Raw genomic sequence first — 14,770 nt, 5'->3', positions numbered from 1 at the left:
TTCTATGAAAAAGACAGAGCAGTATCGAAAAGTTTCATTTTGACAAGATAGTCACAGGCAAGAGTTGCTCTATGGGACCGCAAAGAAGTGTGGCTTTGTTTACATCGTAAATCAAATCTGCGTATCAGCCCACTCGCCGCGCTAAAAAACTCCCAGTTGTAAGCTCCTCCTCTTCGTGGGCTTTTAGACTGAGGAGAGGGGATAAAGCCATCTTCTAGAAACACTGAGCAATTTCTCGATATCTACGATATTCTTCAGTGTTAGAATTTGTGCAAAAACATCAGTAACCATCGACAACTTTGTTCTCTAAGTTAAGAGCGGTGTAGCTATCCAAAATCATGAAATTCAGGATGGCAAAATTCATCAAAGTGGCAAGAATTGACAAAGGATGGCTGCCGTGTATCGTCAATTTGATTCGCTCATCGCTGCGCGCGCGCCTGCGTAAAAAACTGATGCTTGAAAGTTTCGGAATATAATGGTAAAAATATTACCGTGCTGCTACCTGTTGGGGATTTTTTGAAGTGCGGTATGTAAGCCCGCCTACCACCATTGGCGCGAAAATCGCCGAGTGTTTCAAAATTTCTCAAAAGCTGTGTCCCTTGTTTCTGGGGCATTAAATAATTTTTAAAATTATAGATGAAATTTTAGTGAGGATTTCACCAGAATTACGGAATTGCATTTCAAGTTGCTGAATTGGCTCTCACGTTTTATTAAATAATTTTTAAAATTATAGCTGAAATTTTAGTGAGGATATTTAACCAGAATACATAGCGGAATTGCATTTCAAGTTGCCGAATTGACTCTCGCGTTTTATTTTCTTAACAAAGATCTACGTACCTAAATTACTTCTTGCCTATAAACTTTCTAAAAGCTCCTGATTTGAGTTGACAGTAATGTGCATAAAAACTGTCAACTGCGTAGTACCTATTCTTGTTTTAATGTGATGAATAGATACCTAATATGATAAGAGTAGGCACGTTTCCTGACAATTTTTTATAAAATAATCGGCCATGGCCAAGGTGGAATTTTTTGTTTTGTTTTTCGTTAACGTTTATCTGCTCCACCTTCCTTATACCTTCATCAGAAAAAATATTTGTTGATTCGAGAGTGAGAATCATTTTTGGCAGAGTCTGTGAAGTAATAAAAAGAGGCTATTAATTTCCATAAAAAAGGATCTTTACTTTTGAGAAAAATAGGAAAAAAAACCTATTGGATAAAAAAATAAATTGATGAGTTCAACTTCCATATAGCTGCTAAAAAATAAAAATAGTTATATACAAAAACATTAACAAAAATGAATCCATAAAAACACAATATACCTAGATAAAAGAAACAAGGAACTGCATGGCACAAATATTATTTCACAGTTTTCCCTCTATAAACAATTTTTTTTCTTTTTCAAACTAAAAACCACAAGAGCTCTTGATTGAGCTTCATTTTTTTCTCGTTTGTTTGTTTTTTATCCTTGTAATATTTTCAGCAGGAAAAATACAGAGAGCTAGAGAGTAAAATTAAAACTAAAAGTTGATACTAGTTTTATTCATCAACTTTTTATCAATATCGACTAGTTTGAGAGGATGGGAAGGGGGGGGGGGAGAAATCAATGTGTGAAGTTGAAGATAGTGAGGGGGGGGGGGGGGTTAATTACTACCACCATTTCCTGTGCTCCTCTGACTTACAATTTTGAGACGAAAAATAAATACATATACCTTGTCTTTCATCATGCAAAAATGATTTTGAGAAAAACAAAAAAATATGCACATTGATATGAAGGAGTAGTATGCTCAATATAGTACAGAAAGCACACTTTTCAACAATGACTCTTCATAAAAAAAATAAAATACATCTAACATAAAACTTTTAGAAAAATTCACAGAAATTGAGTGTTACGAGTACTTACAAAGTCTAGTCTAGTAAGGTACAAAGTCTTTCAAAATGAAACCTTTGCACGGCATTGAGTTAGGTATACTAAGAATTAAGTAACAGTTAGATTATGATTTTCCTGAGCACTGAATGAATCCTTGCAAGGAAAATGAGGCACACTTGCACTTTAAACATTTCCAAGACTTCTTTTTTTTCTGATTGAGCATCATCATTTCACCATTTGAGCTAAAATAATGTGTAACCCCCTTAAATAATGTTTACAGTGGGCCCTTTCTTGATTTTGTCTCGTTAATCTTTACGATCAGCCAGGATAATGTTTTTTTTAAATGGTGAAGGATCCCTCTCCGTCAGTTGAGCCTTTTGACCAATACTTTCTAATGCTTTTCCTAGAAATATTGTGGAGACCAACAACTGATTACTTACAACTCATTCATCATTCATTCTCATACAGGTTAATGTACTAAATAAACTTAATCAAAAACGATTCTTTGCAAATTAACTACTAGCATAATAAATATCACAGCTCTTAGACAAATTTGATAAGCAATGGTAATGTGAACTTCAAATGTTTCCTTTTTAGTTGGAATTTTTGTTCAGATTAAAGTATTTTCAGAGAAAGTAAGTTCATTATGATGCTCTTGACCTTTGCTAGAGCACGGGTGCAAAACTTGAAAAATAAATAGAATCCGAATAATTTTTCGTACTTTCAGAATGTGACAGAAGATCCACCATCATGATTCTTCCATTTAATTAACATGTAAAAGTAATGTCAGACGATCTTCTGTTGCAAACTAGAGGTGCGTAAACTTATTTGGCGTGGACTCGAGTGATACTACAGAAAGTAAAAAAGAGAATAGACATGATTCAATTGATAGGACAATTGATTACTCTACAGCCCTACAGGGCTCATTATAGCTTCCTTTGCTTGAGGAAATTTTCAGAAAATATTTTAGAGTTGGACAAAATTTGACAGTTCTGTTTTTCAAAATTCCATTAGTGACAAGTTCACAAGTAAATACGCTAATAATTGTAACACTAAATTGCGGTTGTAAGAAAAAAAGGCACGTTACAAGTGACTAGAGTTTTTGCGAGACTAAAGTTTGAGTGGGAGTACCATCTTAAGATTGGGAATTTTTTACATTACCGCACAAGAACAAACTCTTCACCTTTTTCCTTGATACAAAACACAATCGCTGAAAAAACGAGCAGGAGTCTCCTTTCCAGAGCTTCTAAATGCAAGTCAGTCAAAATTGTTGAGTCATAAACCATTTTCAACATTTCTGAAAGGTATCTGGATAGTGTTCCACCTTTCAGAACTAATAAACGCTCATATGTTGAGTATCGGATTCTGGAAAAATAATTAAAGAATTATTATAGCAGCTATTTTTTAACAGAACATTTCTAGACATACTGAAGGGATCGAATTACTGATATTTTTACGGAGCATCTATCTACCAGCATCAGTTTAAAAAGGTTCCTTGTTGTAATTTCAAAAAATATGATTATGTTTGTATAAGATGATATGAAAATACCTTCTGCATATTTAGTGCTTGCTCTAACACATAGGAAGAAATGCGTAACAAATGTGGGAAAACAATGGGCCTGTTGGAAACTTTTGCTAGAGCAAAACTAGGAGTTGTCTCCAATAGATAATGCCTCAAAAATCACGATGAGCGCATCGGCAAAATCTGAAATGCACTCATAACTTCACAATCTGCGTAAGAATTTTGCATTTTTCTGAGCTTCCCGCTTCAAAAACGATACTACCGCACAGGTGAATTTCTTGTTGGAGGAGTCGCTCCATTGTCGGCAATATTCATCATGGCCGACGCTTCCGCAGTTCCGTGCGTAATTCGAATGGAGTTCAAGGTCAACCAAGGCGGGCAAGGAAAATATGAACGTAAACATGCCAATTGTTTTCTGGTCTTATCCTGGTCAGGTGTTATCTTATCCCATCACACGTATTTTGGCGGATTGGCATCGGCCATTATGAATATTGCCGATGATGGAGGGACTCCTCTAACAAAATGTTCACCTGTGCTGTCGTATCGTTTTTTAAGCGGGAAGCTCAAAAAACCGCTAATTCCTTACGCAGCTTGTGGAGTTATGGGTGCATTTCAGACTTTGCCGATGCGCTTATGTGATTTTTGGGACATTATCTATAAGAAACAACTCTTAGTTTTGCTCTAGCAAAAGTTTGCAACAAGCCCATTGGCAAACAACCTGTATACATTTAAAAATTTGATGTGAGGCAACAGGATTAATTATAGATTTCAATGGATTTTACAGTCAAATTTTAAGAGAAAGTGTGAAACATACCTGCAGCATTGATACAATGGAGCCAGAATATCTAAATGATCCGAGTGAGGATTACCAAAACTGAAAATAAATAACAAAAAAAAATTAGTCTTCTGATGAATTTAAAAAATCAAAAGTAATCCAGGCAATTACTTCAACAACATATCATTTTTAAAATTAAGAAGAGAGAAAGACAGAATTCAGGAAAGGAATGAGTCCAATGCTGGGTAGCTCGTCAGTAAAACTTTGGAGAGAAGTTTTTTTAGCAAAAGCCTTGCAGGGGCCACTTAAAGGAACAATCAGGTTACACAGGGAAGTGTTAGAGGGTTTCTACGTCATCAAGGGACTAAAACAATATTGTTTTTTGGAGCTGTCTGTTGCAGAAGCTGCAAAGAAAGGCAAAGCGTAGAGCTCGAGGACAGTTGTCACGTCAAAGAAAATGAGGATTATAAAGGTGCCTTGATGTTTGGCTAGCTCAGGCTGGAAAGATGGATCGGGAAATTAAACGTGGGAACATCCAAGGAAAGAGACCTACTACATTGCTGAATGGGATCCTTTGGAATCAGAGAATTTTATAAAAATGACAAAAGGGACAAATTTCTAAAATAATGAATTTATAGTGTAAAAAGTATTTTCCTACGTCGTACTAAAGCGTAGTCTTTGACGAAGCAAATCCGAAAAATATTGAGGAAAACATTAAAAAATTTTAAATATTCTGTTTTATTTCATATTTTTCTCTAATGGTATAATCTATATAGTTTGGTAAAAATAGGTGACAGTTTTTTTTGGTCTTGAGTTGATAAAAAATGGCTCGACTACAAACATCAACCTAAAAATTAAAAGTATTTAAATGATCAAGAAATACCATTTACCTTTTGCCATTGTCAATCAAAAGAACTGGAGACTCTGTATTAGCAAACATTTCAAAATGATGCCGATCTCCATTGTCGATTAGAAAGTCGAAAATTGATGTATCGATGAGGTCTAGAAGGACTGAGGGACGATTCCGATAAAACTGAGACACATTAACTTTAGCACAAAACTCGCTGTCAGTTTCCCACCTGTTGACAAACAATTTGTTTTTGAAAAAGACATAGTGTTTGAGGGTAATATATTTAAATGTTAGTTGGAAAAAACGCATTTCAAGCATGCAAGGAGCAACCCATCTTGCGCGCATAGATCGGAATCTTATTTGACAGATGGTTACGTCAATTTTGGTTCCTGACATAAACAGGAAAAATCAAGTTAGTTTTACTTCAGGATGGCGATCAAATGAACTGATGCAACTTTTATTCCACAACTGCTGAAAACGGAACAGCCGCTTCACATGCATACAACTTTGCGATGAAAAAAATTATGTGCCCCTGCGGTAATTCAAGAGTATTATGAGCTGAGAGAGAAGATAAATAATTGGAGAAAGTGATGGGTCACTAAACATTGTGTCTCTCATTTAATATTCTGAAAGTACCAGGTAAGTAGATTACGCATTGCATCACTGCGTATTTTTGGAGCCAAAATCCTAGACAAGCCTGCCTTTAAAAAGTGCAAAGAGCAATTTCAAACACAACAGAATGACAGGAAAATGAAGGAAGTACTGCGACAGCCAAATTGCTATTTCCTCTAATTTTTCACTGGTGTTTGTTAAAATAAAATGTACTTCGATGTGGAATTGTTGCTCATTTCCAACAGATAACATGAATGAAATTCAACTCTTTGATTCTGATGATACAGTTTTGACTTTCCTCTTGTTTTCAGCTACAAGAAGTATGTAGCACAACATTTGCAAAAAGTTGTAGAAACCCAAGCGCACTTCTGATTGATGCCTGATGACATCATTCGGTTCAGAGCGAAACCGGAGCTTTTTAAATTTGCTGAGCAGTTGGGCTTATTGAGCTGCATATTTCTTAGTTTCTGAGTTACATTTTCGCGTTTTTAATATGCGAATCGTGTTCTGCACGTCATTTACCTTCAGGGAATTGAATTACGAGTCAAAATCCATTCATGGTTTAGTGATCCATTCAAAAGAGGCATCAAAAGAGGCATAACCAAGGACATTGGTGTTGTTAGCACCTAGAATCAGCATTTTTTGTGTTTCTTACTCCTTCAAATCACTATTACTGTGCTTGATTAGATGATGTTCAACTGACAGAATCAATGACAACCTACTTGGCCAGTACATTCTTGCGATATGTTCGTCTCCAAGGATGTTTGTATTTTTTTATTTCCATATACTCAGGGAGCCACAATATCAGGGCTCCATCGAGCATTCCATTCTCAGTACAGACAGGATCATTTGGATGACAATAGTAGCACACTCCATACATGCATGTCTCATTATCTGAAATCAAATCTTTATTTTAGTGAGTTTAAGATAACATTCTTTGATACACTTATTAAAATAAAAACAATTAAAAGCATCTTAACAAAAGAAGAAATGTCAAGCTCTTTACTGCAAAACTAAACCTATCTCCACAGTTTTTTTCATTTCAGAATGAAGTGCAGAGGTGAAATTGAATCAAATCGGACTTTTAAAAACTTAGCTCTGCACAGAAAATTAAGTAATTCTAATTTTAGAACAATAGAAGCATCAAACAATTTATCTATGAATGATCTAGATGAAAGGGTGTGAGAACGGAAAATAAATATAAATGCTATTTCACCATCAAGGTTTAATGACAGAAGTAATAGAATTAAAATACTTTGGGCATGTTGGCAACTAATGCCATCATCAGAGGCTTATTCTCATATTAGATCTTTAAGAAGGAAATTATTGAATTAAATTTACCATTGTTGTTGCTAAAAGTTTTCAACAATTCAGGCGATGCAATAGGAGCCAATTCCAATTGAACATTGAATTGTCGTCTCACAGAAATTGGTGCACGAGGTAATCCAAGAAGAAGGGATAGATGAAATGCTGCCACTTCCCCAAAATATCGGTCCTTGCCTGCATATACTGGGCCCTCAATAATCGTATTAAGTGGGTACCTGGTAAAAAAGTGTGAATTAGTAAAAAGTCAGACAAGGTGCTTTGGCATTCACAAGAAAAAAAAATTCTAGCAAATTATTAACATAAAAGGATGGTTACAAGTACAAACGCAAGAGCTTTGACGGTCCTCTGGAGTTACTTTTCCAAACAAGACAGTAACTGAACTTAAAATAACTGCAAAATTTACAGGAAAATCAATTAGAATGATGAAACTTTCATCACTTTTTTTTATCTTTAGGTGAGTATCCTTCACAGCAGGCAAAAAGCTCTCTAACTCCATTAGAGCTTCATCGGTATGCATTTATTTAACGGTACCAAAAATTTCAGAGGCTGTAATTAAGATATTTAAATACACACTAAAGGTGGTAAGAATTTATGAAACAATATATTATTTTCACCCGTTTCAAGAGAAAGGAAGAGTGACAAAAATTATTTTGATACAGGTTCAAAATTTGCTACCATATCAGAGCTGCTCTATAAAACATTTTTGAGTTTAAAAAAAATTAAGAAAGAATTTACATACAGTGCACATTTAATAGTTAGATTCCTTTAATTTGAAAATCTTGATAACAAAGAGCAGATACCAGTCCCTTTAGAGAAATCTCCACTTAAAAAAAGCAGGTGTTTGTCTTCTCTTGTTGGTTCAAAATCTTTGGACCTAATCTGCAGGTGAATCAGGTCAATCTCTTGAAATGATGCGACCACAGGGCACAGTACTTCTAAGCCAGGTTTGCAAACTTTGTACTTAAAACTCACAGAACCATAAGCTCTATGAATCGAAAAGGTTTGGATGTAGATGAGTGGATTAGTAAAAGGCATTGATGCGTGATTTCAAGTTATAAGTCAACAGTCCATTTTTACAATTATGGAGCTTACTCAAAAATCTCCTCAATTCCAATTAATTTAAAAATTTCTCAGTAGAGTTCACGTCAAAGAAGTTTACTCATTTTTAGAGAATGACAGAGGATCATCTGCCCTCAGTTTAGTATTGAAAATAAATTTAAGAAACAAGATGGCAGAAATTTTATCGCACTCTTAGGTGTTAACTTATTTGGATTGAACTCTAGGCACTCTATAATCAAAATATTGATACGTAATTCAAATTCTCATCGACTGAAAAAAGAGCCTTGATCCATTCAGTTCCAAATTAGCAAGCAAACATTGTATCTACAGAATAACTACAGAGAATAGTTAAGGTTTTTAACAACATTAGACCAGCATTATTTTCATATTTTCAGAGTACACAAAATTGTAAAATTGGACATGTTTATCCTAAAAAGAACTATGTGAAATTAAAATAAATGAAAAGAACCTGCGTGTATGGGATTTGCGTGGAATATGGTTCTTTTTTTATTCCTTTTAACAGTTCTTTTTAGCATAAAGACTTCCATACAATTTGAGACTTACTTATATGAAAGGGTTCACTTATTGAAACCATTTTATTTTCACACGGAAAAAAAACTTTGTGCGTAATTAAAACCATAAAAACAAAAAAAGTTTACCACTTAGGTTTAAAGATGGCTTTCAGATTAGATTGAAATGAAACCATAAGTTTCAGCTGTGTTCCTTTAGAAGCATTGTCGACAGATGAGATTGGTAATGTTTTGAGGGCGTGAAGTACACTTCCTAGTAATGGCTCCCCTTGACGAGGTACAAGCTCTTGCCAAGTAACCCACTAAAATGCAAATCAAGAGAAATACTTGAGAAAACAACAAAAAAAAGAGAGAGCAAGTTTGACAGATAACTTTCCTGTTTTGATAAGCTTGCCTGAAAATAGTCCTTGGTTTTATGTGGACTGCATTAATTAGAAAGGAGCTGCATAATGCAAAATATCCAATTTGTGGTTCTTCCTTGCTAAATGAATTGAAAAAGATGTAAATGGATATTAAAGAACATGTTGAAAGCGCAAATGCTTACAACATTCTATTGGAGATCGGAGAGAAAATGAACACATGTGCTTACATATTGAGACTGGTATCATCATTCTAGATGCTAAAAAAATCTAACCTTCCCTACGTCTTTTTATTTAGACAGAGATTTTGTCGGTAACGTTAGAAAAGAAAAAGGGAGAACGGTGGTTTAACTGCATCTTTAGAAATAAGGTACCTGCAATTCTTTGAGAGATAAATACCACTAAATATAACTACCTCGGGTCTGAGGAGAAAATAAATACTCACCGCAACTGATCTCGCTAGGAGTTTTTCTGATGCGTTGATGTGAACTTGAAGGTCATTAATCAATGTATCCAAGTGTTTTTTCATTAACGGATTAAGAAGTGGAACTTTATAAAATTTGCTGATGGCCTTTGATCCTTCTATAATTCTCGTGGCAAAAAAATCATTTGCAATGCCTTTCTCATGTTTTGAATCTTTCAACTGCTTGTCTGCCTGTAAATGTAGACAAAGAAGAAAACTATATTAGTAGATTTAAGTATTTGCTTTTATTCTTGACCACCCTAGATCATACTAGATATAGACACACAAACAAATAAACTATAACCTCAGAATCCCTTTCCGTTTTCAGTATTGCAATAATAGAGCTTTGCCAGTTCTTGATGGCACATTTAATTCATGAATCCATACTGGATTTGTGTGCACTGCTGCAGTTCTGTTTAACCCATTCGCCTCACATGACGAGTTTACTCGTCAGCGGGCGCCTAGGACACTATCTCAGCTGACGAGTTAATTCGCGCCATTCGCCATTTCAACGCTTGAGATGCCATCTATCGGAAAAGTGAAAAAACACTGCCAAAGAAATCGCATAGCAACGCCGATAGATGCCGCGAATCAACTCGTCAACTGAGATATGTCCCGGGCGCGCACTGACGAGTATACTCGTCAAACAAGGCGAATGAGTTAAGGAGCGAGATGGTGTGAATATGCCAAGCGATACAATAAACGATAATGAACTACTATCCTTTGACCATAGTGTATAATAGAGTTGCTAACTGGAGTGCTGATGAAGTCACTTTTTGAGGCTGTTTTGTCCAGAACTCATGAGACCAGTGTGTAGCGACTGTCGATGCCGTGAACAGGAGCTTCACTCAAAACACGCAGGTATAAAATTTATTTCATAAGAGCCAAGAGTTTTGTGCATTATTGAATTTTCATGACTTCAGTCTCCAAAATTTTCAAAAATAATTATCAATTAAAATGAATAAATCCCAAAAACCGCTCGCAGGCTGCGAGCCACTGTGTTAAAAAGAGCCGTATAGTCCCAACTTTCCAGCAAACTGGAGGCTAGAAATGCATCATTCAAGGATTAACTTCATCAGCGCTCTAGTATTTTAGTACACTGCGACTCTATTGTACTTCGTGGCTTTGACGAGGGACGACACACTGACAACGAGCTAAATGGTACCTACTTAATTGGTTGCACTGCGATAACTAAGTGCATGAAGAGCTTGATATGAATATTCATTGGTACAGCAGAAATCTCATGTCAGGTTTTGATTAAGTGTGTACCTGTAAGATTGCATATTTGCAGAGATAATACGTAAGAAAATGTACTTACAGGAGAAGCTGGCATCATCACTTTCCTTTCTTGACTAAAAATTGCGAACAGCAGTAATACGTTTATCATTATTATTAAAAGTAGGAAAACAAAGCAGAGTTTGATGTTAAAGCGCATGCGAATAAATGACATGATTATTCAAAATTTTTAATGAAAAGCTACAGAAATTTGAAGAACAACAGGCATGCGGCAAAATGCGAACGGCATGAATGAAAATTGATAACTCCATTTCCATGTTATTGTTTACAGAGCTAGTTCAGTAGACATCCGAGAGAGCGCGCAAGGAGTGGAGGATTTAGGTGCTTATGGCGCGCGTTTTGAATTAAAGGTTGATATACCGTGAGAAAGGGGGGGGGGAATCAAGGGTGGAACTTAATTCCAGGATTCCAGCAGGGCCGGATTAAGGGGGTGGCCACATGGGCCGCGGCCCACGGCGGCAAAATTAGGGGGCGGCAAATTTTGCAATTTTTTTAAATGCACGTACAAAAAAATCGGATTCAGAAAAAAATTACAAACAAGAAAAGCTGACAAAATTTCTCATTTCCTGAGAGTTCATTAATTTCTAATTTTGTCGTATTTCGGTGATACAAAAGACTGCGCACCTTTAATTAGTTGAGTTATAAGAGAGAAAACAAACACGTAATTTGGCCTGGAGCGGCGCGGCGCAAAGAGAAATGATGACGAGGACTTGAGATGAAAAGGCGAAGCCCGCGGCGCGCGGCGGTCGGCATGTAACACATATTAGCGCCTACGAGACTGCATGAATACTTCACGCATTGCGTAAAAACACAGTACGGTCAAGTGACGGTCAACAGCGGTCGGCGCGGCGTGAAACGCACAGTGCCTACAAGACTACATGAATACTTCATGCATTGCGCCAAACACAGTGTGGTCAGCGCGGCACGGCGGCGGAAGTTATTTATGTTTGTTCTTTCTTAATTTTTTAGTTCATTTCTTACAAATGAAAGGCCTTGTTCCCACAGAGATAGGTTTACGAAACTGAACTTTCGCGCGAAGTTCCGTGAACTTTTGCTGGTGGTGTTGACAGGGCTTACGCAAAAAATGTGTCCAACACGAGTGAACGCGTCTTATGCACCCTTCTCCCTCCGGCACGTTCACTTGATGGTTTTTATTGATGTTTCAAAATGAATGTGAAGGGGGCGGCAAAATACAGGTGGCCCATGGGCGGCAAGTAGGTAAATCCGGTCATAAATTCCAGTACCTTTCCTCAAATAACACAGACATGGCTAGGAATTTTTTTCAAGCGAAGAGCTCCCCTCCTCCCACTTCTAGTCACACCCGTAATCAATCATGGTGGTATCACTACAAGAAAATTGTTCTCAAGTACGGTTTAATTTTATTACTTAAGCTAGAACCGATGAATTTTGTTATTTCGTACCTTATTATGGTCGAACCGGGTCAAATTGACCCGAGGCTTGTTAAAAATACGTGCCTCAAGGGATGTGTGGAGCTGTGCATACGAGCTTTAGATATAGGTCCACAATGAAAAAAGAATCTGACATCAATTTGAAGAAGAAAAAAAATCGAGTGTCAAGACAGCCAAAGATAGGAGCCTAATAATAAGTAATCGGGCCTCGTTTTTTGACATTCCCAGTTTTCTTCCGAATGGGAGCGACATGACACCTCATTGGCAGCATATAGCGAAGAGTGGGTGGAGCTCTGAAGGCCTAGATACACACGGCGATTAATCGCCGCGATTGAAAGACGGAAGCCAATGGAGAGCCTTGATTTCGATCCATTGACGTCGATATACCTCGATATATCTGGCTTTCGTCTTCCAATCGCCGTGTGTGTATCTAGGCCTTAAGCAGGCCCGGACTTAGGGCGTGTGCAGGGCGTGCGGCGCACACGGGCGCCAGCCTTTGGGGGGCGCCACGAAAGAAGAAGAGAGGGAAAAAAGGGGGGGAAAAGGAAAAGGAAAAAAAGGGAAGAAAGGACAAGGAGAAAAAAGGAAAAGGAAACAAGGTTGGGCAGTGAAATCAAGGAAGAAGGGGGAAATGGAAGGAGAAAGGAGGCAAGAAAAGTGAAAAGAGAGTCCGCGAGAAAGGGGGGGGGGGCATAAAAACCATAGACAAAATATAAAGAGAATTGCCGTCTAAAGGTAAATTTTCAGGACAAAAACTCCACCTGGTCCATAGACGGTCAGGCGCCCCTTGACCCTAAATTTGCGGCTGTACAGAAATACAAGAGTAGGCATGTAGTAAGGGGGCGCCATAAATCCATCGAACAGGAGCCGACATAGCATTTTAGGCCACGTCCGCCATCTTGGATTTGAGAATTTTTAAACATAGTAAAAATTCGAGTTTCCGGTCGAAAAATACCCTCAGACACCGAGTTTCAAAAAAATCCATCGAACAGGAGCCGACATAGCATTTTAGGCCACGTCCGCCATCTTGGATTTGAGAATTTTCAAAAATCGACTAAAAATTCGAGTTTCCCGTCGAAAAGTACCCCTGATCCCGCGGTTCACAAAGCTCTAACGAACAGAAACGGAGGCCAGAACCGGGGCTCATTTTAGGCCACATCCAACATTTTGGAGTTGAGAATTTCAAAAAGTTGACTAAAAATTCGAGTTTTCCGTTGAAAAATACCGTTTGATACCGCGTTTCACAAGACTCGAACAAACAGAACCCGAGATAGCATTTTAGCCCACGTCCGCCATCTTGAATTTGAGAATTTTAAAAAATGGACTAAAAATTCGAGTTTCCTGTCGAAAATTACCTCTTGACACCGAATTTCAGAAAAATCCATCGAACAGGGGCCGAGATAGCATTTTAAGCCATTTCGGATTTTCGAATTTTGAATTTTTTGAATTTTGACAGATTTTGATTTAAAACGCGTGATCCCCAAAATCGAAGCTCAGATTCGGATTCCTCGTAAAAAATCGATGCAATTTCATGTATCATACCCTGACACCGAATTTCAGGAGAATCCATCGAACAGGAGCCGAGATGGCATTTTAAGCCACTTCAGTCATTTCGGATTTTTGAAGTTGAAAAATTTTACTTAAAACGCGTGATACCCAAAATCGAAGTTCAGATTCGGATTCCTCGTTAAAAATCGATACAATTTCATGTATCATACCCGAGCATAGCGTGAAGGAAAGAGACGTAACGTAGACATACTGATTCGAGCATATGAATGCAACGTGGCAACATGGGTAGTGCTCAGTGGGTCAGCGGAGGAGGAAGAATAAGAATTTATCGTGAGGAATTCCTCGCGACGAAACCGAACGCTTAGTGGCGCTTCCCCGTTCGGTTTTACTCGGCGACCCGCGCGGCGGCGTAGTTCAAAGAGGTAGTACGACAGAATCTATACGCGTCGTTAAACCTTTTTCCTTCACGCTATTCTAACATATGATACATGAAATCTCATCAATTTTTCACGAGGAATCCGAATCTGAGCTTAGATTTTGGATATTTCGCGTGTTATTCTATTTAAAATCGTAAGAGAAATTACAGAATTGTCCTTGAAAATTGATCACACATTAGTGTTTTTTTACGTCATTAAACCTCTTTCCTCAACGCTATGATAGCATATGATACATAAAATCTCATCAATTTTTCACGAGGAATCCGAATCTGAGTTTAGATTTTGGATATTACGCGTTTTAATCTATTTAAAATCGTAAGATAATTTACAGAATTGTCCTTGAAAATTGATCACACATTAGTGTTTTTTTACGTCATTAAACCTCTTTCCTTCACGCTATTCTAACATATCATGCATAAAATCTCATCAATTTTTCACGAGGAATCCAAATCTGAGCTTAGATTTTGGATATTACGCGTTTTAATTTATTTAAAATCGTAAGATAATTTACAGAATTGTCCTTGAAAATTGATCACACATTAGTGATTTTTTACCCCGTTTTTCTTCTACGTTCACGTAATGAAATTAGATCAACAGTTGACTCATCGACTAGTCTAGCCTAACCCCCCAGAATCGGTCTAAAGGGCGAACGATTTTATCAGATAAGATGTGCGGTCCTAGTTTCCGGGCAATTGCGGTTTGATGGAAGCTGCGATGAGGAGAAACGGAAGATATGCGAAACTCGGGCGGATATTA

The 14,770-nt window shown here is 37.3% G+C and overlaps 1 protein-coding gene across 1 annotated transcript; it reads right to left on the bottom strand.

Annotated features, from left to right (window-relative positions):
* Window positions 1-2,313: 2,313 nt before the first annotated feature.
* Window positions 2,314-10,914, bottom strand: LOC109041879 (glycosaminoglycan xylosylkinase). The gene is made up of 8 exons (XM_019058382.2): window positions 10,682-10,914; window positions 9,346-9,555; window positions 8,671-8,843; window positions 6,968-7,167; window positions 6,349-6,520; window positions 5,055-5,243; window positions 4,204-4,263; window positions 2,314-3,232 (listed from the first exon to the last, which is right to left on the bottom strand). Exons 1-8 carry the CDS (start codon window positions 10,811-10,813, stop codon window positions 3,025-3,027), a joined length of 1,344 nt encoding a protein of 447 aa, XP_018913927.2. The 5' UTR covers window positions 10,814-10,914; the 3' UTR covers window positions 2,314-3,024.
* Between the last annotated feature and the right edge of the window lie 3,856 nt (window positions 10,915-14,770).

The sequence above is a fragment of the Bemisia tabaci genome, chromosome 2 (genome assembly GCF_918797505.1).
Source record: "Bemisia tabaci chromosome 2, PGI_BMITA_v3".
In the NCBI taxonomy this organism is placed as follows: domain Eukaryota; kingdom Metazoa; phylum Arthropoda; class Insecta; order Hemiptera; family Aleyrodidae; genus Bemisia; species Bemisia tabaci.
Note: the sequence above shows the minus strand (reverse complement) of the source record. Positions and strands in the feature narration are given on the sequence as shown.

What these genes read in the sequence shown, in the direction of transcription:
- LOC109041879 (XM_019058382.2), bottom strand. Translation starts at nt 10,813, where the DNA reads ATGTCATTTATTCGCATGCGCTTTAACATCAAACTCTGCTTTGTTTTC. An exon ending in CGCAAGAATGTACTGGCCAA is followed by an intron (nt 5,244 to 6,348) that starts GTAGGTTGTCAT and finishes GTTTGTCAACAG; the next exon opens with GTGGGAAACTGACAGCGAGT. An exon ending in TTGATTGACAATGGCAAAAG is followed by an intron (nt 4,264 to 5,054) that starts GTAAATGGTATT and finishes ATTTATTTTCAG; the next exon opens with TTTTGGTAATCCTCACTCGG.